Raw genomic sequence first — 27,501 nt, 5'->3', positions numbered from 1 at the left:
AAAACATGGTAAAACTTGAGTGGTGACACCTGCCAAGACTTCATCTAGCCAAGTCCCCCACCCACTTGTCTATTACACACACACACACACACGCTGGCCTCTCTGGCTTTGTATGCCCTATCATGGCTCTGCTCTGCTCAGCTCAGCTGTGCTGACTCATATACTGGCCTCTGGAGACATGAGGTACTCTCATGGTTTTACATGCATGCAGAGACTCACTGCCAGGTGAAAGAAATAATAGCGTATGTTTTTCTAGGAACAGCTGTGGTCTTTTACCTGTGGAGAATAAAATTAAACAAGCTGTATAGAAAATATACTATTCTAATGATTGCTGGCATTGATTCGCAGTTTAAATACCTTTGTTTTCACTCAGTGGCATCACTGACTCATCAGAAGCTCTCAACCAACTGTGCTGGATGATTGGTCATATTTGACCCTTGGCTTCATCACTGCATCATTTAGCACAAGCTAGTCAATGTTCCCTATTTCTTCTGGTTATTTCAGTCATAAATAAGACTTCAGAGCGTTGGTGTTATGAAAGGTCATATTGCAGCTTTACTGGAGTGTTTTGGACATATTGGTATCCATGGTGGGCTTCAGCCAAAATGCCAAGCATGATTACTTATGTTATTAGTTGGTGGTATGTTCTCAGACACACCTATTTTGATACTGAATGACTGATATATTTGGCTTTTTGAATGCTGTCTTGGCTCAGCAACATGAAACCACAAACAAAGACATACAGCGCTTACTCACACACAATCTTGAGACTCGCATTTAAACACAAACCCCGAAAGCTGCATTTAGATGCTCATTGGTATGGGATTGATTCCTAAAATGATTAAGCCCGCTGTGTTGTCTTGATTGGTCTAAACAGCAGCAGCCTTGTAACTTGTACAGAACCTTTTAACTACCTCCAGCCTTCACCACTTTGCTGAACACAAGGGAAAAACACACAATAATTATAAGGCAAATGTGCTGCATGTGGCTATGGTAGTTCTGGAGTAAGGGGGCAGGAAGAGGTCAAGTACAAAAGGCAGATTCTTTAAAGAATGCCCTTCCACTTCAGAGGAAGTGAACGCTTCGATCGTGGAACGTTGTTTCCCTTTTGGGGCTTTTTCACTGAAACAAAATCTTGTTACGCGGCGAGAAAACCTTGTATGGGTGCAATTAAGCCACAGTCTGTCTGATGGAGTGATGCACTGTACGGGCCGCCCTTTTAAGCAAACATATCTTTGATCTGATAGAAGCTTACATTCCAGACACACGCATGCATACATTTTCTATGCATGTAAAACAAAAAAACAAAAAAAACAAAAACTTGATCCTAATCAGAAGTAGACCGAAATGTTAACAGGCTCCATCCATCCTTCGACAACCGAAGGATGTCTCCTAACGTGTGTAAATGTTTCAGTGATTTTCATGTTTCCTGGTGTCAAGGCTGGCAGGCGGGCCTGTTGTGATGTGGCCTGCGGGGTCGCAACTGAAACGTAGAGACGATACCTCAACTACCACACATTTGAAACATCACAAACCACAGCACACCACAACTACACCAACTGGAATGCTTCCAGATGGATAGCAGCAGAAAGAGACACTTCTTAGTAGAGTATATGGTTGTAATTTACACTCCCTTTAACAATGGCAGTAGTAGTGCACACTTCTAATCATGGCAAATGGACTTCTCTTGTTTCCATAATAGCATCACTAAGAACATTTGTGGTAGTGGTAGTTACAAGTACTCCTAGTAGCTTATTTATATTGACATGAGTTATGTCAATTCTAATGTAAAGTCTTCCCTGCATTTTGATATGAGATATAAAATGTATGTGTCTCTTCCAAGGATTTAGGAAATCAATATTTAATAAGGTTCTTCTTTTTTGTTCTTCTCTTGCACTCAGTAGCCCCATATGGCCCCAGCCTCAGTCCCCCACCACTCTAACCTCAGGACCCATGCCTCCATTTTCAATTCTCGGTCCCCAGCTCCGCTCTCAGTCTCCACTCCCCCAGCCCCTAACCCCAGGGAAGTGGCTTTGGTGGAAAGCCACACAAAAGCCCAGTAGTATTTACACACTCTGCTTTCTCACAGAACGTTCACAGGCTGTTACATGTGCAATTGAGACAACAGGAATTTTCCCCCTGTTCTTCACATGTTTGAATGATTCTCTGCTTTCCTTTGCAACCGGACTGAAAGTGATACAGAGATCATGTTCCTGGTTGTAGCAGATGTGTGGGGCTCGGGGTCATGCGCACAAGAATATATTGGTGCTTTTAGATCTGATTAGGGTTTCATTATGTTGATTTTACAGCTTTCTATATCACCTCCATGGTGCCTTGTTTCATGTATATGTCTCCTGAGTGGGTGTCATTATTTACAATCTCTTTTCCAGACATTTTACTGTACCTTGTCGTTTATATGTGTGTGCCATGCTGTCATGCAGATCTGGGGAAGACTCCCAAAACTAAAGTAATAGTATCTGGGTGGATTAGGGGAATGGATAGTGGTGCCTAGTCGGACAGTGCCTGAAGAAGACGTTGTCATTCTTATTTAACAAGATATATGTGTTGACTGTTTAAATATCTTTGTCTTAATATTTGTTCTTTTAAAATCCCTCGAGTGATTATGCATTACCGGAGGAAGCTTTTCTGATGTGTGTATCGCATTGCCTTGTGAATTGAAGCAGAAAGACGATACCATCAAAGAGTGGGCTTAGCGATGGCATCTTAAGATGGCAGCAGGAAGTTTGTAAATCGCAGTGTCAGATTCGAAAAGGAGCACAGATAGTGTTCCACTATAAAACTGGAAATGGATTTTGAATCCGCTGCAGCAGCTGTCCCATCTATATTTTGCTCTCTCTACCTCTCTCACACATACACGCACACATCTATCATCAAGTGTTCTTTTAATGGTGTAAACTTTCCCATCCGTTTTCAATAGCATCAACAACCCCAGGACCCCGAACGTGCTTGGCAGTCAAACTGAGCTTTTACTGCCAGCCTCTTTTAACCATCAACCATCACCCACGCCATTTAAAAGTATACAGCAGGCTGGGGTCCCTCTTTGTTGGGATAGCTGAGTAGTTATTGAGAAGCTGTACAACTACAGTCATGTGCGTCAAGAGTCAAAGGAGGGGTGTGCAGGAGAGATCCCATCAGGGCCTGAGAGCCTTTGGACTGAGCTCAAGTAAATTGCACTTGCACTATTACACACACACACACACACACACACACTCTCAAACTCACATGCACACTGTGTGCTGTTTTGAAATTGTGTACTTGAATTCCTGAATGCAAGAGATTTGACACACTCCGCTCTCACTCTCTCTGTTAAACCAGTGTTTTCAATACCTCCCTTCTCTTGCATGCAAGCTGACGTATGAGTGGACAGCATCCCTCTATGACTCACATGACTTTCTGTAAAGCGTTCTCATGCTGTAGGTGCGACACACAAACACAATATTGTTTTCTTCTACCAAAAGACTATATATCGATGATGCTTAATAACCAGAAATGCCCACAGAGTGGGTCACTGTGTTCCAGGAATTGAGAGCATATTGGCAAAAACCACACACACATAGACCGAGTTGCCATGTGAAATAAGTTGACAGCTGAAAGCCTGTTTATCTCCTCAACAATATTTAGCTTTATAAAAAAAAAACAGTAAAAAAAAAAAAACGAGGGTTTGCTAAAGAGACTCCTTGAGGTTTTATGTGGGGCCAAGGGAGTGGATTTGGACCCACAGCCCAGTCTAAGTTGGTCCAGCTTGAATAGCTGTCAGGCTGTGATATGATGTACTCCCTGTTGAGGTTGTGTTGCTCCCACAGATAATATCACTCATATCGTTCTCCTACTGGTTGACAGCTGCACCACCATCTGCATTTTTAAGCCTGAGAATCCATGATGTTGACACCTGTATACTAAATGTATATGCACACACACACACACACACACATATTACACATGTATTATACATTATACACCCACCATAAATATGCACACTTCTGCTTGTTCTTTTTATTTACAGACTCTATTTCTTATGTCATCTCCTTTCTTTATCCTTCCCTCCCTCCTCCCTGTTTTCTCCTTCAGAATGGAAACCCAGAGGCTGAGGAACCGTTCTACAGCCACTATGTGATCTGTAATGACACACATGAGACTCTGCGCTTTGGCCAGGTGGACACCGATGAGAATGTGCTGTTGGCGAGCCTCCACAGTCACCAGTACAGCTGGAGATCCCACAAGTCCCCTCAGGTAGCACTTACAGACAAACACTGGAAAAACAATCGCTTATACATATAAATTCATACTCACTGACTGAAGGATATAAATTGTGTCCGCAGGCTCACAGAGCGATACACACACATACAGCAGACACACCGTCTTCAGTGCGCAGCCACTATCCGTGTTTTTCTGTCAGCGTTCTCAGACAGTGCCCTGACAGCATTGTTAAAGAAGATTGATTATATTTAACCCTTTGTGGTTTTGAGGTTGAGTAGGAGGGTGGGCTGGCGATCTCTGGCATATGTGTGTGTGTGTGTGTTTGGTAAGCACATGTTTTAGGACCCCCATGTGCTCCACGGCGAGTGTGAGAAAGTCAAACTTGAGAAAAGACATGGCCATAATTGCTCGCAGTAAGTCAGTAAGTCAAGTTGTATTAATCATCGACCATGGTTAATCTGTGCTCTTACCTCACTCTCGCTTATGCACCCATACACACACACACACATGCTTTGTGAGTGGCAATCTGGCATATCGGCACAGTGAATACCACATCTCGTTTTAGCAGTGAGTCAAAATGACCTCTGTATTTTCAAGGATATTTTGGATGAAAGATTGTCCGAGTGGGCCAAATGTCATCATAGATGAGGAATGCGATTCCAAGATGGTTCTGTCATGTGTTATTCCATCATGTGTTTGTGGTATATGAAATATGTGCTCTCAAGATGAATATGATTTGTGAAACTAGATAAATAAGAAAAAGTGCATCTTTGCCAAAAACACTCAGCTAACTGAGCTTGATGATAAAAAGCCTGCCAATGTGTCCGCCTCAGCAAATTGTAGCAAACACTCCTAATTACATTTTGGGGTTATAAAAATAGTGACACTGATAAGAGAAAAGGTTTGTGTTTCATTAATGGTTACTTGGTCCTGCAAGTGTGTTTTTGTAGCTCTCGCAAGTCAGTTTCCAGGCAGAGTCATGAGTAGTTTTGCTGTTTTGCTAAAGTCCCACGATGCCGTAGAGTGTCTAAAACAACTCTGATCATCACAAGCCATCATTCTTCAGGCCAGCAAGCTTTCCTCTCGCTGGCCGTGTCTCTGCTCTCCACTTCAGCCCCTTGACCTGTTGCCTGTTTGTACCTGACTCTTTCAGGCTGCCTGTTTACACTGCCACTGTATTCAGTGTTTTAGACTCTCAGTATCTTTTTCCTCCCTGAGTTCTCCATCTATCTCCTTCTTTTGCTGCTATATTATAACCGTTCTCATTATTGAGACAATCTGGTCTGTCTAAATTTAACTTGAAATAATCATCCATTAACTCATAGTGCCAACCACAGCACCGCGATGACATGTCAGCTGTTGATTCCGACCTCACACTGCTGACCTGTGCTCTCTGCCATTTTTTAATGTTTGTCTGAGCTCTGTTTAAAACCAAAGCCAAGTCTTGTTTCCTTCCACTTTCTCACATACTTTCATCCTCCAACCTTTCCAAGTACATCAGTAAACACTTTTCAGCTTGAGACCCACAGTGCAATTAGCTCACTCATACTGGGGATACTCTAATGCTATCCATAGTATTCTGTGTCTTTTCTTGCCCTGCACTGTAGGGACCCACCAGACACAGGCCAAAACCCATTTCAGGCTTCACACCCTAAGCCATAGGTTAGCATACATTGCAGCACAACATTCCCTTGACGTGAGCTTGGTCCAGGTCTCTTTTTATTCCCAGTGCCTCAGCTCCATCAGCTCGATGACATCAGCAGACCTGCACAGTCTCTGGCCTGCACACTCTTTTGGGGTCTCCCTTGGACATTTGTGCCTTTCTCTTAAGACTGTCCAAATACAGCAGAAGGCTTCCCAGCATTGTCCTTGTCCCTTTCTCACTCCCCTGCAGCACAGTCGTCTGTTCTGGTGTTTACGGCCATGCTGGCTGAGCTCCTCAGTCCATGTCTGGTTTGTGCCGGTCCTGCCCCGCGCCTGCCTTGGACACTGCACAGAAGGTGACTTTGTCCATTTAATCTCCATCACACCCTAGTAAGTGCTGGCCTCACTTTGGGATCATTGGTTTGGATTACCAGCAAAGCCTTGCTCCACATCTGGCTGGGGCAGTTTGTGGTCCCTTCTCTTTTAGATTTAGACATTGTTTACCACTATGTTTTCACTACTTTGCGTAAACCATGGTTTCGAATAGACCCGGCACCACACACAACTGTACTAGAGCACAGTGTCCTTGTCCATGGTGTTTATAGCCATCTTGTCTTGTCTGGGGACCTGGGGCCTGTTGAGAAGGCAGGCCATCAGCCTGTCCTCATGCTTCTGGTATGATGTGCGTGTCCCAGCTGACCTGTCCCCCAGGCAGTCACAGACACACACACATGCACATAAGCCAGAGCTACTAATTTGCTGTTGTAAAATAATCTATCCCTGTTTCTCTCTTGAGGGTCCCCTGAGAACTCACTGGACATGAGATCATCTTGAAAAGAGGCGGACGGGTAGAGAAGGAGAGATCGTAGGGAAAGAAAAAAAGGGCGAAGTATGGAGTGAGAAACATGAGAAATTCAAAAGGAGATGTCAAACGGGAGACTGTGCAGCCCTATTTGAGAAAAACAAGAGGACATGGAAAAAGGGAAGCAGGGGCAAAAGATGAGCCATGCTCTTAACACTCATAGATGTGCTTAGAGTCCACGCAGCCAAAAATGTGTCTGCTCACTATCTTTTCTGTTCCTCCCACCTTCCCTATTTCTCTTTTCACGAACAGATGCACAAAAGCAAAGCTGAGTAGATTTATCAAGAGCAGAGGGCTGCACCTTTAATTCCATCTCTCCCTTAAAAAACACAGAAAGAGTGAGAGGAAGAAAATAGGGCAGCCTTGGATGAACAGGCGAGTTGTTGTTTCAGCTTGAACTGAAACCGGGGGGCATATTTCAACTCCTGCAACCTCCTGTATGCGGCTTTTTGTGTGTCCCATTTATGAAAGAAGGGTGCTTAATGTGTGCAATACTGAGCCATCTAACCAGTGTACACTTCCCATGATGTTGACATACCTTCGAATATCTGTCACTTCTCTCAGAAGAACTCTCAAGCTGTGTGTTTTTGCAGCGAAACATGAACCTCAGCTCAGGTCACACTCCCTCTCACTGCCGCTCTGTTTCTCTCCCCTTCCACTTTCTCTACCACCCTGTTTCTGCTGTCAGTCATAACTGTAAGACGTATTAAAAGAGGCGATTGAGGCAGTCACGTCCTTAGAGCCTGCTGCCGTATTAACACTTGAATAAATTCATATCCAAACAAGCACACACAGACTCACACATAAACCATGATAAAATGTTTCCTCAGGCCTGGACTCCGTCAGACCTCTCAGTCTGGTCTCTCCCGTTCAAAATCAGCATGCCTTCACACCCCACCATTTAGCAGCCAATGTAAAAATGTTTATCAACACACACATTTGCTCAGTTTTATATTCATTTAAATTCAGATGTACATGTTATGTAAGATGGAGAAATACATTAATGCATCTATAAAACCTGCCAGGATGATCGTGCGTATAACTACGCACGTTGTCTGTAATTACGTACGGTTTATGTCTCACACAAACACACTCACCGTCCACACCCTGCTGTTTTTCAGGGCTCTGGCGTGTGGTGTGGTGTGGATGGTTCAAATATCTGGCTGCTCGGTACAGGATGCAGCCTGGCTGATGGAAATCCCTGTGGTTAGAGTGGTTAGCTGGGAGAGGGGCGTAAAAAGCCCCCTGGATTTGGGAAGGACTTTTTAAGTGCCTACAAGGAATATTCTCAATTTGACTAAATTGTAATTTACTCCAGCAGCGGGCTTCTACAGTAGAGAGCTCTCTCGTTCTGAATGTGTGTGTGTGTGTGGGGTATATTTGTGTGTTAGTGTGCGTGTGTGCGGTTCCCCAGGGGTAATGTGCTGGAGATAGCAGCCCAGGACTATTAGTTTGCGGTTAGATTGGCTGTGTTGTTGGAAGCAGGCATGACAGGGCGGTATGAGAGTGTGTATGAAGGGAAATTCAGAGAACATTTGTACATTCTTGAAAGGCATGGACTTGTTTGTGTGTATGTGAACTGTATATATATATATATATATATATATGGTGTGCGTGTTCTGTTCAGAAGGGTTCGGTGTCCACAGCTCATCAGATAAAGGTTTAATATTTCACCGTCCTGACCCATTGTTTAAGAAACACTGCCCTCAAGTGAAGTGGTTTAGTCATGCTGTTCATCCAAGATTGTGGCTTTAACTGCAGTGAATTAGGATGACCCTAAGGGAGATATTAGCTCCAGTCAGGTTAACCCACTCACTGACTGATCAGAGAGAGGGAAAGAGAAGAACCGATGAAAGGGACTGCTCTCCAATCTGGTCCCAGGAGAAACCCCCCGCTTTCTTTTTGTGTACTGTCAGAGCGGCTGATTAGGCACAGACGGAAATCTGACCTTTTTAAAGCGACACGCACTTGTAGGCATGATCTTAAGTTATAAAAATGCTATGCTTTGGCTAGATTTTCATGTCAAAGTTCATGCAGAGTAACATGAACTGTTGTTGCATACAAAACCATTGAGTCATTATAAGTGGTTCATCAGTGTGTAACAGTAGACTCATTCCTCCTGTACTGACACACTCTTTATCTTGTCCAGACATGTCTTTCCTGAAACAACCCCCTAGTGGAAGAATGAAATAAGACAAATGTAACCATAGTGATTAATAGGGCAACGTCTTTGTCACAAAATGTCAAACATATTAGCCAAACGATTTACTCGGAAGAAGTACTGGTTATGTTAACATTTTGTGTCTATGGCAACAAGACACAAATTGTGTGTGAGTCATTCGGTCAGAAACAAGGTCACTCCTCTGAGGCTCCTTAGGTGAAGTTACAGCTGTATTCAGCTATGCACAAATCCCATTAATGGTAAAATGACATGCTTTGTGGAGGGTTTGGTCTTTTTTAGTCGCCACATTATCAATTTTATTATTTCTTTGTGTACTTTTATTTAATGTTTTCAGTGTTGACTTAATGTCATGTAACATTCCTCTCGTGTCAAGACAGTATTTGATTTTTCAAATAGCGTTATCAGCTTCATCTCTGCTTCACCTTTTGTACTCATGCAGCCTCATATCATCACACTCCCACCTCCATATTTCAACCTCAGCATTGTGCAATCTCTGTAGTAGTCCTGGCCAGGTTCACACCACATACGCTGCACTTCATCTGATCCAAACACATTTATTTGTGTTTCTTCTGACCAAGTCAGAAGCACTTTTGAAAACTGACGCTTACGTTCAAGAGTCCATTAATAACTTTCTGCCTTCTTGCAATAGAAAACCAGATTGTTAGGTCTTTTAACAGTGGTTATACATAATGTGCATACTGGAGAACATAGAACGCTGATAATAGTAACCAGATATACACACTTGTTGGGCTTTGATGTCAAAGTTCACAGCTAATCTCATTTTCCCAGAATATTTAAATGTTCATCCACATGCTTACAATCCCAGTAACTGGTCGATTTGCAGCTGAAGCTCCAGTGCACAAGGCTAATAATTCCCAAATTAGTCTTTGGTATATTAGCTAAAAGTGGTTTATACCTCAGCATCCAGCAGCAATCTTCTGTACCCCATTAGTCCTGACTGCTTTCCAAACTCCCAGGCAGGAAAATGCAGGAAGGTCAAAGCTTTTGTTTTTGAGAAATTGGCACTTTTGTTAGTGTTTGTTCTCAGTAAATGTCACTGGAGAGATGAAATATTTTATCCCAGCAGTTCTTGTTGGGAGCAGGCTTGATTAGTGATTAATACGATATGTCTCAAGAAGTTCTGAGCGCTTATGTTTGTCTGCAAATACAAAGACAAAGAAAATGTTTCAACATCATAATGTTGCCAGTAAGTTTTTGAATCAATGACTCTTGAATATTCTGGGGACCCATTTTCATCTTTCTGCAACCCACCATTTGGTCATCATCCAGGCGTTTTATAACAATGTACTGCATTGCTCAGCTCCATACCACAGCTGCCACAGCCAAGTTTTCATGAGAAATGTATCAAAGACAGCCTTCACCTTCACCTCACTGCACTTTTATCTTGCGTGTTGCATTCCAGCTCATCCTTCTGACCTGGTTTTCTTTCTCTCTTACTGACATGCTGTGAGATTTTATGATTCCATGGCGTGTATGTGATGAACCATCAGTCTGTCATAACTCTTGTTTGTGTAAAAAAAAAAAAAAAAAATGAGTAATTCCATTTGCTGTATATTTTTGTCCCAGAGGAAGCTCTCCCTCTGACATGTGGAGATTAATTTAATTATCATGTTGATGAGAGCTGCTCTCCTCGAATCTCATATTTGTTTTCCTATGTAAACCTTCTTTAAACATGCCAATGTGTTAGCAGTTTACAAATTGTGTTTTCAGGCTCTCCATGAAATCCTTGGCCTTGAAACTACAACAAAGGGTCTTATGCTGTGGGTTGCAACCCTCTTTGGGCAGCAAAACAGTTTCTAGTTGGTCTCCACATGACACAAAGTGTTGGTATGTTTTAATGACCTTGGGCTGCATCGTGACAGCAGCTTTATTCAGTTGACATCCCAGTCTTAACAACTTCACCAACCTTTGTTGTGCTGTTGTGGAATGAGGCCTTTCATTTGAGAAAGATGCCGAGAAATACATCAGCGAAGTTAATCTTGTATCTAAAACACCACTAAAATCCTTTGCTGGAGCATTCATTGTAAAGGTATGTCTCAGGGGACGTGGTTTAAGATTAGATTTGTTCAGGACTTCAAGCACAATACAGTCACAACACAAATCAAAACATTTAGGTGCCAAGTTTCGTTTGGACACAGTCTCATGCCCACAGCGGTGTCTCTGCATCCTAGTTAAGCCTTTTCCATTGTGGGAACTTAACAACCTTGTGTTTCCACTTTGTTTACCAGAGCAGAATGTTTTGTGTAAATGTCATTGAAAAGGTGACATCAGGACAAGATGCTTATTTCCCAGAGCTGTCCTGGGTACAGAATAAAATAAATAAGCAATGGTCGTTGCTCCACCCACCCAGCAGTCAACTAACAGACCAGTCCAGACAGCAGACACCTGAACAGTCAAGCTGCCCCCCCCCCAAAAAAACTCCCCTCGTATTTACTTCATACATCTGCGCTCCACTTATCTCGCCTACTACTTGAATGTCACCTACACGTGGAGGTGCAGGTGATCTGTGAGCATCGTGGTCCCACTGGTGCTGCCCAGGGTTCAGCACCATGGATAGCACCCTAGAGCTGTGTGGCCAGTCCCACAGGAGCACCGCAGGGCTGCATGGTGGTTTTGGCTTCACAACACACAGCATGACCCAGAACCTATAATTCCACCATGGATGCATAAATGTTTCATTTTGTTAGTGTCAAACACACATAATGGAACTTTATTTAGGCATATATATATATATATATATATATATATATATATATATATATATATATATATATATTGAAACACCAAGAGCTCCATAGAAGTAGGAAAAGAGTGGCCACTAGTGCTGGTCATGCACTGCTGGCACCCGGAGAAAGGTTTTTACTCTGTGAGCGTGTTGTGTTGATGTGATTTCTACATTTTTCTGGGCTTAAAGTTTCATTACACTCTGTGGTTAGGGGTAAGTGTATAGGGTCAACCCATGCTGCATTTGGTCTTCAGATGGAGAGCTTGTGGTTTCATTGCAGTGCAGCAAGGCTCTCTCTGTAGCGAAATGCTACTTTGCATTGTACATAGCGTTGTTAAACCAGTGGAGACATCAACTGCAGTCATGTTGTCTGAGTTTGAGTGCCGTCAACCCACAGTCACTGGTAGTTTAGGGGCACTCTGGTTGTGGTCATGGTATCAGTGACTGAGGTCTCCCCTTTTGCCGAGTCAGCCTGTGGGCAGCAAGTGAATATTTGGTCCTTGCAGTCGATGTGTCAGAAACAGGAAAAATTGGCAAGTGATGAATTTCAGTGACTTTGACGAGCACCAAATCATGATGGCTAGATGATTGGCTCTGCAGTAGTCCAAGATAGAAAAGTATAAGAAAAGGAAAGGTTTGTTGGTTCTGCTGAGCCATTCAGGGTCATGCTGTCACAGTGTTATGGCTGATGGGTGTATGATCTGTGTGTGCAGGACGTGTCTCTACAAAAGGGCTTGGCAAAATGTCATTTTTCTGTTTTCAGACTGAGACATGGTCTCTGTCCTTCCATGGGTCCTCGACCACCGGCTCCTTCATCCCCCTGCTATGCGGTTTTCAAACCTCTCTCCTCTCAGACAGTACTCCTTTTGTCAGGTCCATTCATTTTGGTGCAAGCACTTGCCGCGTCTGCATCTCCTGGAACCCTTGAGGCTCTGGATGTCTAGGATGCCTTAGTAGAAACCAGAGGAGAACTATGGAACAATGTTAGTCAAGCATAAACCTCTTAACGTCTCCTCTGTCAAACCACGGACCCACACAATGCCTTCCCTCTGTACCTTCTTCCAGCTCTCAAACCGCGTCTTAGACTTGCAAATTTGAACTTTGATGTTTCGGTGCTTTGCTTCTTTTGTCAGAAAGAGGGAGCCAAGGAGGAGAGAAGCATTGCAGACAGCTGTTAAACCCACCATAATTCCCTCATGTTACATGGGTTAGCCCTCATTTCCCTGGCATGGATGCTGTTGTGTCTCTCTCCCCCGTAGTTTTCTTTCTCATACTGATCTTTTTTTCTAAAGGACAAAGTAATCCATATTCTTTTGTTTTGTTGTCTGGGTATAAGCCTGTTTCTCATTTGTTAGGTGGCTAGCTAGCTCCCTGGTCCCAAAGTAATTTCACCAGACAACACAGACCTCTGTTCCACATCACTGTTTTTTTTTAAATTCACGCCCGTATAACATTAAGTATGATCGGCAGCACAGAGATTTGTCAAACTATTTTTAAACTGTTGGTATTTTGATATTGAATTCACATGATTTCAATCAGTCATCTAAGACTTGCCGCAGTTTGTCTGAACCGTTTATAGAAAGCTGTGCGCAAAGCTACTGGTGTTGTTTATACCTCTACTCTGTGTCCCCATGTCTCCCAGATCTCTTATTATAGTCTGGTATGGTAGTAATGGGTAGACAACCAGTGACCGCTACGGCTTTGTCAGCCCGTCTGCACAGCATCCAGGAACGCTGATTACATCTTCTTTGCGGACAGACACTTAATTTGTGTGATGTTCACCCAAGCACATTCCTGTGAGAGGACAATAGACGGATAGTGGTTACAGTGGCAGGAGTTACTCTCTCTGTCTGCAGGAGCACATGGGTTGGAGGGCATTGGGTGTGTGTGTCTCAGACGAGAGAGGGATTCTATGTGCTTGTGTCTATGTTTGTATTAACACCCACGTTATCAAAGCAGACACTTGAGTATGTGCCATATGAATGAGGTAGTGGCTGTCTGTTTACCAGGAAGTTAACAGTCATTACGTTGGCTGTGACTGACTGAAAACTTACCGTCTTTTACAGGAATCATTGTTGCTAAAGTTTTTCTCCAGGGACAGGATTAACATATGAGCCCAGCAGTAGACATGACATCGTACCCATTTGGTTGGTTGATTGACTCACTGAATATAAATTACAGTTGAGGCGGGTGTGGATGGGAATTCTCAGAAGTTAACACCGTTTCTGAATGTGTCAGTCCCCTGTTTGGGTTCTGCTTCTTGTTTCCACGGTAACCTGAAATCTGGATTTCAAAATGTTCATGTGTTACTGATTTTATGTTAAGACCGTATGCGGTTCTAACATGATCTTCGCGGGCGTCATCACTCCGTCCATCAGATATTTAGTTTAGTTGGACAGGTGTTCTCTGTTACTTTAGATTAGTCACAATGTCAGCGCGGTCTTTGATTTGAAAACATACGCCAGAGCTTCAACATTCAGTACCTGTAAGCTCAAAGTTATTTAACTTTATTTGACTGTGGCAAAGTCAGTCAACCTAATGGTGAAATGGTTTTATATTAACCGTGTTAAACTTTCAAGCTTTCATCATTTTCATGGTTTCACCTCCTGCCACATAGTGTGACTGTTGACATCAGACCAAAGAACAGAGATGATTTATTCCAAGCCAGAGCAGGCAAACCCATGCAGAGAATTATGGAACTGAAATGAATCATATTTGGACAAACATGTCATCATTTTAATACAGGACAACATTACACTGTCAAACCACAAGACGTATGAGTAACTTGTAAGATTATTTCTAAAGAATTGGGATGTATTCCATTCTAATACCGGGAAAAGTGTTTTATTCATGGTGAAATAAAATCCAAAGAATTTGGATGATTTCACTGATTTATTAATGCAGAGCCAGGGCTGTTAATGGAAAGCGATCCTTGTTAAATCATCCTCATGATCATCAAAATATTCAATATGCAGTCACAAGATCATGGTGGATTATTTCTCCAGTTACTTCCATATAGGCAGGTTTAATACAGTGTGCTGAAGTGTCCATCAGCTAACCATAATCACAGTCTGTCCCTCGAGAGTGAAGAGAAATAAAGAGAGACTTCAGATTTCAATTTTGCATTTCCTTCACACTCAATACCCATCATAATATAACAGATGGACTCTTTTGAGTTGATTTTGGACAAAGTCGTCTCCTCAGAGCGAGCTGAGGCTGAGTGCAGGAGACTTTATGCAAAGATTTATTTGCACACGAGATAAAAATTTAACTAACATCTGATGTTACAAGCTGAAAGCTGGTTTTACTCACAATGTTGCTTTTATTAAGATAGTAGCAGAGTATCACCTTTACAGAGTTGATATTATATTAGAGTTGATTACATCCTTCCCATGGATTGGCCAAATGGAGTGCTAGCTGCCGGCTTGTTTAAACTCTGACACTTTCATACTTGCTAAACTTTGCTTTTAGTTTGTTTTGTCACCTTGGCATTACCATCTAGCCACTGTATACCCCCCTGGGGGTAGGTCGGAGGGGGGTATTTCATCATCGTGTTATGGTTTCGAATTAGGAAGCAGATGTGATGATGCCTGAGGACACCATGGACAGTGAGAAGCTGACTGGATTAAGGCGGTAGAAAAAGGCCAGGTTTAGACTGTGCGCAGTATATGTATAGCACACAATGCACTGTATTACTACAAATCTGGTTAAATGACAGTGTGATTAATAAGTGTTTGCTTCAGATTATATCGTCTTTTTTCCGTTTTGTTGCAGTTTTCCATTCAGTTAAGTATTGTTGGCAAAAGGCGACCCTTAGTCCATGTTTGTGAAACAACCACATGTGTCTGACTGGGTTTTCTCAGTGTCACAACATTACATACGTCACAAAGAGGCAAAAACAGTTTCTTTTCTTTTTTTCTTTCTTGTTCTCCAACGTGTCCAGTTCATATGTGTCACCACTGTTTTTCTTTTGTTTTGTTTTGTTCCTCCCTGAGTCAGAGTGGTGGTGAACTAAAACAAAAGAGGCAGTCGCGCTGTTTGAAGTTGAGGAGAGACGTTATTATGACTTCTCCCTTAAAGGTCAAGTTGAGCCACAGGCATGATAAAGTGCACGGAGAGAAAAGGGAGGCATGGAGAAGTGTTGAAATAACAAATCCGTCCTCGCAGATGGTGATGAGACACAGCAGAGGGCTTCAGTGGGTTTGCCATCACAACATTTTTACCAAAATGTCTGCCAATACAGCTGAATACTGGTTTTGAAGCTAGACGCATTAAAATGTTCCCACTCGCTCAGAGAGATGCTGAAAAAAATGTAACATGATTTATTTTCTCTGTTTTTTTTTAACCGCCATGATCTTAACTGTTGTTGATTATAATGTTAGCGCTGGTTTTCCACCCCTCAGGGTTAACCTTAACCTCCGCCACCTGGCTGTTTACTTCACTCTGCCACTTTTCCTGTGAGTAAGTCCACCGAGCAGGAGATCTGAGACCTTTAAGTCATTTCCACGCAGCCAACAGGGAGGAGGGACAATCTTGAAGAAAGCGAATTCAGGCTTTGATTAAGAATGTTATTGTAAAGAAATCTGTCTTCAAACAGCGAGGAGAGGCTGCAGCGGAGAGAAACATAGAAGGTCTTGACCAGGCTCCCCCCATGCTCTTTGACCTCTGGAGTAATTTGTTTTTCTTTAGACAGATTGGCTAAATGTTCAGCACATTGAAGCAACGACCCAAAGTGTAAATGTTCAGAAATGTTTTTCAGCGGTTCAATCTGCACTCCAATCCTCTGGGACATTATTGACTCCCCCCACCCCCCAACTTGGCACCCTTGTCTTTCTAGGCTCTGGCTTGACATTCTTTGTCTTTCTCACGTCCTCTCCCCTCCCTTTCTAACATGTGCAAGTTTGACGTTGTGTTGGCAGCAGGGCTGACACGGAGAGTTCAGCAAAGGTGGAAGGTCAGCCGTGCTGCCTCAGGAGGGGGGGGCAGCTTTAGATCTCTCAGCATATTTATGACTCTGCTCCCGTATTGTGACCATAATCTCATGACAACACTCACATTGTTTGACAAATGATCCTCCTCGCCATGAGGTGCTGAGCAGCCTATGCTAAAAAGTGAACTGATGATGACCACATAGTCACTCAGGTGTGATGGACACTCAGCCTGCCCACTGTCCTTTTGTACAGCATGTTTGTGGATTTAAGGGGAGGATATGAGCAAAAACGTGCGATTCACGATACTTTGATAAAACAGTGTTTTGCAAAATGTATGTTGTGTAATGGAGAGAGTCATTAAAACAGCAGTCTTCAGACTACAGTCTACAGATACAGATGTTGTTGTCATAGAGATCAGAAGAAACACGTATTTTTAGCTCTGATGGCCACAATACAAGGAATAATGTGGAAGATGGTTGGAAAATTGTCACCACTGAAAAGTTGTTTAAATGTCAAAAAGACAGGACAGCATCTGTTTACTGCTGTTGTCCTCGGTCTGTATGTTTGGACGCAGCCACACACATGGATGTGCTCCCCATTGAAGTGATGAATATAAAACTGAAAAAGCTGAGAGCCAAAAATCTGTGCCTCATATTTAGACCTGTGGAGAAAAGTCTTCCACATTCAACCGCACAAGTACACACACCCTCACACACACACCCTCACACAGCCATAATGATCTTCCACATCAGCCGTTTTCCACCAGCCAGTTTATTGTGTGCAAACTTCTTTTTCTCCTTGCAACAGCAGCGAGCCCGTTCAGCACCAGTAAACAGGAACTTTGTTGTTGTTCTCCCCCCACGCACCAAAATCTCCTAAACAAAGAATCGTGTTGTTTACTTGCCTTTTTGCTCGGGGTAAATAAAGGGCAAGAAGGCTAACCTCTGATGTCTGGTGTCTTCTGTTCTGTGTTTTTTTCGTGTGCTGTGTATACTACCCTATCCCATCCTGCAGCTGCTGCACATCTGCATCGAAGGATGGGGGAACTGGCGCTGGTCAGAGGCCTTCAGTGTGGACAACATAGGGACTCTGCTGAGGACCATCGAGTACAAAGGACGCATCGCCTCGCTCATCATCAAGGTGGTGCAGCTCAATGGTGTCCAGAAACAGGTACAGTGATATTCTGCACTAGAAAACATTAAACTAACTGTTTAGTTATCTGGGTTGAAAAAACGAGGCATGATGAAGAGCATTACCAGACCCACATTTAATTTGGACAGAGTCGCAGGAATAAGGCTCCTATTACTGGCAGTACATTATATTTGACGGCTTTGTGGTGCAAATACCCCACAGCAATCATTAAGGAACAATGCTTTCAATATCATCAAAGATATGAGGATCCTGCAGATCATCTTGCTGCTAACCTGCATTTGAAACGGCACCACATCTGCTGTACTGGGATGTTTAACCTCTGCTAAGTGACACACAGAGCTTGGCCTTTTTCCCAAGGTGCGATCTGGGATGAGCAGTATTTATTCTTAGTTTTTTCAGCTTATATGTTTTGATTTATTTGTTTCTTGGCTAACAAAGACGCTGTATCCTGTTTTAAAGCTGTAAAACTAAAGCTTAGAAACTTTAATTCATCCAGAAATACATTGCGTCTCATCGGTCCACAAAAACGTCTCAGGATATCATAAACCAGTATAAATCGAATCATAAACAAGCTGCCCTTTTTTTGCACCGTATATGGATGAATCATTTTTGACTTTTTTTTTTAAAGGCAGAGTCACTGTATTCCTGAAAAGGCAGAGATGCCATCAGACTTAGCAGTGACACTTTGTTATGTAAACAGTGTCAAGTGTCACACACGTCTCCCTCTCATCCTCCAGACAAAACAGACTCGCCTTCTCACATTCCTTCCTCCATCTGTCCCAAACTTTGATTACATCTTGTTTCCATTGGATCCAATGATAGCGTATGAGCATTGGTCACATCCAATTCACAACAAAAAGCCTCAGAGTGGGACAGCAGCTGCCACTACAGAGGAAGTTGGCTGCCGCCTGTGTGAGCATGCCGCAGCTTGTGTTTTCTTTTGGGTGGGGAGGAGGAGCAGTATGTGACTCTGTGAGTGTCACATACTGTTGTCCTCTCCCTCCCTCCTGATGGTCTTTTTATTTATATATGTTGACTGCTGCTTCAAATATCTCCCTCATATAAATCTTTCATGTAATACCATACAGTATACACACACACACATCTGCACATTGTGCTTGTCTGAGAACACATGTGGAAGCAGGTGTCTGAGAGTTGCTACTGAATATAACTGTCATGATCGATTTATTGAATATATTCAGGGGGTGGTTGAACCAATCATTCATTGGAACAATAAAACATTTTAGTCTCAGATTAGAGCTGCGGGTGAATGTCCATGAGCATCATACTCATTAGGCGTTTGTGTGTGAGTCTAATTTTGGGAGAAACAATGAACACTCCATTCATATGAACATATCCCATCTGTTGAACATGGTGGTGGTAGTATCATGGTTTGAGCCTGGGCTGTTTGATGGGGGGGGTCTGTTTTTTGCACTGCCAATGATTTGTGGGAAAAAAGGCTGATATTTATGCATGTTTAGCACAGTTTAAGTATGTATGAATGAGCCTTTAAGGGTGTGCTTGTCTTGATTAAAAGGACCTCACAGCCTCTTATTATTTCTATGTCATCTTCTCTTACAGGTAATAATCTGTGGACGGCAGGTGATGTGCAGCTACCTAACACAGGACATTGAGCTGCGAGTAGTGCAGCACTACGTGGGACCCGACAGTCAGACAGTGGTCAGGGAACACTGTGACTGTCTGGAGGCTGGAGCCAAGCTGCCCTCCTACGTGCTGGAGGATGCAGAGATGACAGAGCTGTGTGTGAGGGCTCGAGGAGATGAAGAATGGTCTCAGGATGTCCAGCTGGAGAGGAGGGACAAGGGCACCAGCACCTCTGTTGTACAGGTAGAACAGCACAAAGAGACTCGAGACATACTCAATGCTGCTGCTGGTCAGCTGTCATCAAAGTTTGTCCAGTAAAACATGTAAAAACGACCCTCTGCACACTCTCACATAAGTTATACGGATTGTAATCTTGTAAAAATATTTCTTTCATCTATGTATAGCAGCAGATGGAAGTGCATGTGAATTAACCAAATGCAAGCTGTTGAATATGCAAGCCAGACAAACACAGATAGACACACACCACCACTTCTGAGTCCACATACACATGTTTGGAGCCAGTGACTGGACCACCAACTGTGACCGGATCCTGTCCTCCTGGGTGGCCACAGTGGCAGTGCTTCCATGCTGCTGCTCACTGTTGGAGAACAGATTGAGATCTTTCCCTCAGATAGGCTTACAAAGGCCCTGCAGCGCATAACCCGACCATGTTGAGAGGTAGAAAATACAGTTTATGCTCTCTCATAACAACACTAACCATAGACAGGAAACACTAGCTGATATGTGGGCACAGAGAGAGAGGCTTTGAAGGCACTTTCACACTGCTGGATTACAGCCAGCTCCGTTCCCGCTGTTCTTGCTCTTCTTCTTTATTTGTCTTGTCCTTCTTTGTTCTTTTTCTTTATAAGCCTCATGCTGTTAACATCGAGCCATCGTACCACTCCAGCTTCTGTGTATGGGTCTGAACATCTCTGACTCCACTCCAAGCTCTGCTGTTATCTCTTCTCCTTGCGATCAGCCATTCATTACACATATGGAGGGTTGGCTCTGAATGAGAGAGCTGCCTGGACTAGTAGCTGGGTCCTTAGATCTCTCTATCTCTGCCTGTCTCCTGCTATTTCACTCTCTCGTTTCCTCCCTTTCTTCTACTCTCTCGCCCACACGCTCATCTATCTTATAGTTGTTAACTCCTTTTTGTTTCTTCATCTTCTGGCATCGAGCTTGTCCACCTGTCCTAACCTCTAAATCCCTTCCCTGTTGATGTCTCCTTTCTCATCTGTCTTCTAAATCTCTGTATCAGTAATCCATCTGAAGCAGCTCCTCTTCCATATCTCACCGTCCCCCTCCCTAACTCTTATGTGAAACTTTTTTTTTTGCCCTTCACTTCCCTGACTTTGGATAAAGCTCAGCAGGTCATCATGACTTTATAACCAACACCGCGTGTTATTTAGTGGATCAACCTTATAGAGTTTCTGTTTGCCAAAGTTTAACTCCTTCATCCCAACAAGGATGGGGACTGTGTATTAAAACTAAATATTCTGTCTCTGTTTTTGCTCTCTGCTGTCCCCTCCAGTAAATGAAGTCCCCAGTCTGCCATAAAGTAGACCACTGGTAATGTGCCTTAGCTTTAATGAGGAGCTTGGAGGAAGTGGGACAAACAGGGCGCTCAGCCTTCAGCAGGCACATTCTCAGCCTTTAAAAACTTGCTAAGATTTAACTGCCTGTAATGGCCTATTATCTGGCACTAACAGTTGTCAGTCGCCTCAGCCATAATATTGTGTTGCAGGGCTTTAGGGAGGTTTAACTCCTGGAAGAGGCCAAGACGCAAAGATTTTTTAGGACGAAACAGGATAATGTGTTACTGATGGATGCAATAAATATCATGTGAAAAGGAGAATTTACGATACCAGATATCCATATTTTACATTCAGATATCCATTCCCACACAAACATTTTGTATTTATTTGTGTATTTTCTTCATATATCCTGAATTAGACCATTTGTTGCCTTTTAGGTGCCCTGTTCCAGTGGCTCTTTGCTCTATGTGTGGTGCACTCTCATCACTATTCAACCTGACTCTCATATGCAACAAAGAGTGGTGAGTTGTCTGCACAGACGTCCACATCCTGACACAAAGATGTTTTATCTTGAGGCCCTTTCACTCAGATGAAGTGTCGACTCTCTCTCACTTTATTTCCTGCTATATATTTTTGTGGCATACAACCAGTTAAATCCTCTCTGAATCCTGTGTTGCAGGTGGTTTTCAGTCCACTGTTTGTCATGAAGAGCCACTCTCCAGATCCACTAATTGTCCACATAGAGAAAAGGAGTCTTGGACTAAGGGAAAGCCAGCTGATCCATGGACAGGGCCACCAGGACCCCCTGTTAAACACTGAAGCTGACCTCACCCATCACCTCACTTTCCAGGCCAGGTAAACACATAATACAGTGGTCTGTCTAACCTGACCTTTCTGCACATCCCCTGACATCCCATCAATGCATCTGACAGCCTCTGATGGCCCCAGGCCATCACTAATAGACTACTTCATCTTCCATTTTCATCTATGTCATTTGTTCACAACCAAAATGACCAACAGGGACAATGTAATTCTTTCACACATCAGCAACTAGCTCATACTGCTGCAAGGCAAAGAGTCTTCTGTTGGTCTTCTGTAATGGATATTTTATGTCTTAATTTTTTCAAAATGAGAGAGACACTTACTTAAGATCCTCTCACATCACATTCTGGTTTCTGTGAGCCAATAAGAAGAATCTGCACACATTTTTAGGAGAAATAGAAGTCAGCTAGGCAGCAGCTAACACACTGCTCCAATTCCAACATGTCAAGTTAGGTGTTAATTAATGTTTTTACCCCTGGGTGACTTCTGCGACATACCAGACTTAACATCAGATAATTGGGGACACTGAGGCTGTGTCACCAGAATGTACATTTTGGGGTTAGTTGTTAAGGTAGGAGGTTGGGCAAGTAGTTGCTATGGTTAGTGTCTCCAGGAAATGAATGCAGATCTCTTTAAATTCCCTAAAAGTGACCTTAGTGAGTAAGTACGCACATGTGCGTGTGGAGAAAACACACACATGTTTGCGTGGGCGGATGAGTAGTGCGCCTGTGTCCTTGTATCTGTGTGTGGTCTATCTGTCATTGTCTTGGTTAGCAACATGCCAGTGCAAGTGCGACATTCACCACTTCATCATGGGCAGAGCCTGTCACATACATCACTGCTCTGTCCCAGTTTGCCTGTAATATGTGTGTGTTCACACTTTCTCATGTTGTCCCATATCCTTTTGTAAGAGACAGCTCCTAACAGAGCTTGTCATAGTTGGCTCCCCAAAGTAGAACCAATTGCCAAAAATGGGATGTTGCATGAAAGAAATCTGATGCCTTTGCGATTCATATTTATGTACGGTCTAATAACGCCAGCACTGTACCTCATATGTCATGTCCCATACATGTGAATGGCACGGTGGCTTTCAGCAACACAAGTGTTTTTGTTTCAGTGTGTGTGGCCACAAGGTAAATAACTACCACATGTGCATACATACTATATTGTTGCTGTTCCTACTGTATTTTTTATCTGTAATTTTTTTTTTGTTGTTGGGGAGAAATGGCCCCTTTGGTAGCAACTAGTGGTGATCTGAGTAAACAGAGTAAACGTTGAGTGTAATTGACTCCCCTTGAGAGGATTTTTTGCTGTAACTGTTGTGTTTAGATATCTGGTCACAAAGTTTGTTTTGATTTCAGCTGCTATAAAGGAACCACAGTGGCCATGCAGTGACTGGGAATGTATTTGGGCCCCCCCTCCTGTTGTAGATAAATCCTTTTCATGCGCCCAAAAAACAAGCTCAGAAACAACCAAGTGTCTTGTCTTTCTAGATTGCGACCACAATGCTTCTTGTGTTTATGATCTGTCCCCTGTCTAAACCGATTCAAACCGCACAAACTCACAGACTCCCCTCTTTTGTCCCCCGCCCGCACCCCTCCAGCTCAATCCATCCCTCATCCTTCTCCATCCTCACAAATCCACACACTACAAGCCGCAGCTCAAAACACACACACACACACACACACATTTTGTACACATGCCCACAAGCCCCTGACCCCAAACCTCTAGGACAGATCCAATCTTGAATGTTCGCTGGTCAACAGCTCATCTTTCCTTCCTGTAATTACACATAGTTGTGGGCTCTAATGGACGAGATAGAGAGCCGAGCTGCGGTCTGCGACACAAGAGATGCAAGCAAGTCTTAACCAGAACTGTTATGTCCTGCTCTCCTCGTATTGGCCACCACATTAGAAAATAGAGGGTTACAATCAGAAGCCTCTTCCAGTCCCCCTCCCCTTAGGAGCTGCTCTAGATGAAAAGCTTCCTGTCAACACCTTGTCCCTCTTCTCTGTCTTGCCCCAGATCCATAAGCAATAGCCCCTGTTTTCCCTTTACAGCACAATGGACTCTATTAATAAACTAGTGCTCTGGGGTAAGGAGGCTGCTTTGCTTTAGCCAAGTGGAACTGGATGCTGCCCAGAGAAAAAGAAGAAGCTATTACAGTGTTTAGGTTTAGTTCCTTTTTTCTCCTTGTTGCAAAGCCATAATTGACCAGTGTCTGGGGCAGAAGTATCCAATAGGATTATTTACTGCCATTTAGCTCTTTCTATGATCTCTGTGAATTAGTGTGTGTAAGGCGAGACTGCATGTCATGAAGAAAAATCCAAAACAAAAGGCAGATTCAACTCACTTCAAGGTTTCAGGGTAAACGGGTTTAGTGAGGGGAGGGGGGGTGGGGCTTTCAATGTACTGAAATGAACAATAGGAATAGTCAGCTGCTGTCAAGAGATGTCTTGTTTTATAGCAAAATAAAAAAGTATAGTTGGATTGTTTCTGGCGTAAAATAAGTAAACATTCTTCCTAGCCAGAAAAAACACAGCAGCGGTTCACAAGCAGTGCCTTCATGACTCTCACTTATCAGACCCTCCACTGAAGAGGAGGACATAATCAAGTTAAATGAAATCAGCAGATGCAGTGACTCCTTGGCAGGAGGACTCGCACATTCTCCGGTAAAGATGGCACATGTTAAGGAATCGGAGAAAACATTATATCCCCTGTATGGCATCTATTTCTTTGTGTAAACACACCCATCACACTTGTTAGAGAAATCTGTAATGATTTTGTACTCTTTCCCTCAGGGAGGACGAAGATGCTTCTCACTGTGCTGTACCCATCTCCACCAGCCTGATCAAGCAGATAGTGAGCAAGACTGGAAATGAGGACAACCCAGAAAACATCCTGGCTGATTTCTACGGCCCGAAACCCAGCACCGAACCATCGTGGCCGTATGTCAGCAAAGATACCGAGAGGTATGCTGAGTGCTGCTTTGAATTTGGAGAAAATGAAAATGTATATGTTTAGAAACAAATCTTTAAAAGGGTGTGTGTGTAGTCACTGGCCCACACTGAATAAAGGCAGGATATAAAAATAAAGCCATATAATGCAAATAGATTTACACTCATAACATCATAAATGCATGGCCAACCCCACAAAAATCTCTGACACCTCATGATCCATCTCATAAGTCAGAATCTTTAATTCTGTTTCATCTTTTCTTATAGCTCTTCTGCGGCATTAAATCTAATGTTTCATAACGGTTTTCATTCAGACCCACCAGTGTGGAGAGGCTCTTACAGTTTTCCTCCTCAAAGCATAAAGTTGTGCAAGCGAGCCTTTAATGAGGGAAGCTTCTCTTTATTGCTAACTCTTTGCTCACATAATAAAACAGTTAACTGCGAGGACAATGCAGAGCCATGCATCAGACGTTAGCAGCAACCCCACTGCTGTCCCCACAGAGCGGAGACTTAGGCTGTCATTCTGTCACAGTCCCACTTTCTCACAAGTCACAGGGCCTTGCATCCAGTTAAAACTTGGCACAGACTTGCAGAGCGTGCAGCATGTAATCTACACGTATGTGTGCACATGTGCGTGTATATGTGGACCCGTGCATGAGTATACGGTCGGGCAGCACACACATGTGATTCTGTCCACAAATGTCACTCCAGGAATCATCTTTTGTTACAAGCCAATCACATCTTGATAGCAGCGGTAGAAGAGCCACATGTTCTCCCACAGGCTCGGAGTTACAAAGAGCCCCAGCGGATCTGCTGGACATGTGGGCCATATGTCTGTCTGTGGTTGCCTGGGTTTCTCTGCTCTCTATACATATGCAAACACACACAGACACACACACGGACACACAGACTGTTGCACACTCATAACATTGTGTTACATGTGCACGCCACCATGCTCATCGCTCACCTTTATATGTCACACACTGCATCTGTGTTTGGTGTTGGGTTTCTCTACTCGTCAGGCCTCTCTCTTGTCTCAGGGAGACAAAGCCTGAAGCCAGAGCACATTTGCCACTGCAGAAAGTGGCGGTTTGTCTGAAACCCAAACCTGCTACTTCGATGGATCATCAGGAAAAGTACTAAGAGAAAAGAGGGAAAATGAGTCATTAGAGGATTAATAGCGCTGATTTCTATCTCTAAACACACTCAGAACTTGGACAGAAAGTGAAAGCCACAGTTTAATTTGTATATTTTGACTTAATGGTGATAACGGTGATAGAGTTTGCTATTTGGAAAGTGTTCTGTCTCCCTGGCACAGTGGGGAAACCAAACCAACTGAACACGTTGGCAGGGAGTGTGTAAATATTGTGTCTTAAAGGGGCAGAGGAAGTTGAAAGTGGTAAATGTTATTTTTCTTACTGTGTTGGATTTTTAATGGCAGTGAGGCACCTCCACAATCATTAAACAAACATCTTGTAGTGGTTGGGGTTAGGGTATGCTCAAGCTGCAGGCACTGGGTGTGTGTATGTGAGAGCAGTAGACTCTGAAAATTCACACTTTTAAACCCCTCAGCTCCAGAGTTAGTGCTGCTGAGCACATTTCTTTCAGTTACCTTTCTGTGAGCTATGTAATATGATTTATGAGCCCATGTAGTCCACTGCCTTAAGGTCAGCGTCCTATTTAAACACACACACTAACATAAACACCAGTAAATGGTAAAGAAAATGTATCCCCGGTGTTTTTCACAGCAGGGAGTCTTGTGACGAGTTTGAGATGGCAGGTTGTAGGTTGAGCAGAGTCCAGGCGGCCTTATGGGAGAGGGAAGACTGGGTCGCCTTTGAAGGCTTTGAACTTCAGAGAAAGTCTGAGAGAACTGTTTGTTTGGCGCTCTTCTGGCACTCCGCACTGTTTAGGACACACAAGAACATGATTACCATAAAATGACTGCTGTGTCAGTGAATCGGTGGAAAAATAGCCGTGTGTTTCTGCCTGTTTGTCTGTGTCTCAACATTGCCCATGTGTGATCACAGATGCCTTGTTCAGCTGCTCTCTGCTTGTATTGCATAACATGTTTGCAGACCTTTTCTTTCTATGGGTTTGCATGGGTGACGCTCTCAGAGTGTTATTGATGGGCATAGAAGTGATATCTTTAATCCTGATAAATGAGCCTATATTGTTGTTTAATAATGCTGATTAACAGGTAGCCATGCCTCTATTTCTGTCTATATACATAATATAATGATAGCTTAGGGCAGGGCTGTATAAAAACTACTGTATAAAAACCTTTACATAGTAAAGAGCATGACATGAATGTACCAGTATGAATGTACAGTGTCTGAGTGACTGTTAGAGTTCAGAGTTCAGTAGTTTGATTGAGACAGGCAGGAATGACTTCCTGTGTCTCTCAGTGGTGCATCGTGGGAGTCGGAGTCTGTTGCTGAACGAGCTCCTGTAGCTGGTCAGCACAGTGTGGAGCGGGTGAGAGGGACAGTCCAGTATAGTCTTTATTTTGGACAACATCCTCCTCTGACACACCTCTGTCAGAGAGTCCAGGTCCTCTCACACAACATGGCCGCCTTCCTGATGATCCTGTTGAGCATGTGTTCTCTCTCCACAGGTCAGTGCTTGAGCCCCTTGCCCAGTGGGACAGTCCAATGCAGGTGAAGTTATCCTGCTGGAAGCCTGGTCTGAACACACTGCTGGTGGAGCTGCTCCCCTGGGCCCTGTTGGCCAACGACTCCCAATGGGACCTCTGGCTTTTTGAGGGAGAAACCATCGTTCTGCAGATTCCAGCGGGCAAAATCATCGTGCCGCCCAACTTCAAGGTGAGGTGTCCCATACACG

The 27,501-nt window shown here is 43.4% G+C and overlaps 1 protein-coding gene across 3 annotated transcripts in view; it reads left to right on the top strand.

Annotated features, from left to right (window-relative positions):
• The window catches only part of vps13b (vacuolar protein sorting 13 homolog B), a 263,370-nt gene that overhangs the window by 220,090 nt on the left and 15,779 nt on the right, over positions 1-27,501 (top strand). For all 3 annotated transcript variants that reach the window (XM_028424569.1, XM_028424571.1, XM_028424570.1), the window contains 7 exons: positions 4,090-4,251; positions 17,598-17,753; positions 19,317-19,583; positions 21,316-21,399; positions 21,558-21,733; positions 24,502-24,672; positions 27,275-27,482. In XM_028424569.1, coding sequence (XP_028280370.1) covers positions 4,090-4,251; positions 17,598-17,753; positions 19,317-19,583; positions 21,316-21,399; positions 21,558-21,733; positions 24,502-24,672; positions 27,275-27,482 — 1,224 coding nt within the window. The remainder of the gene's footprint in view (positions 1-4,089; positions 4,252-17,597; positions 17,754-19,316; positions 19,584-21,315; positions 21,400-21,557; positions 21,734-24,501; positions 24,673-27,274; positions 27,483-27,501) is intronic.

The sequence above is a fragment of the Parambassis ranga genome, chromosome 16 (assembly GCF_900634625.1).
Source record: "Parambassis ranga chromosome 16, fParRan2.1, whole genome shotgun sequence".
NCBI lineage: Eukaryota > Metazoa > Chordata > Actinopteri > Ambassidae > Parambassis > Parambassis ranga.
The sequence above is the reverse complement of the archived record's forward strand: the minus strand, read 5'-3'. Positions and strand labels throughout refer to the sequence as shown.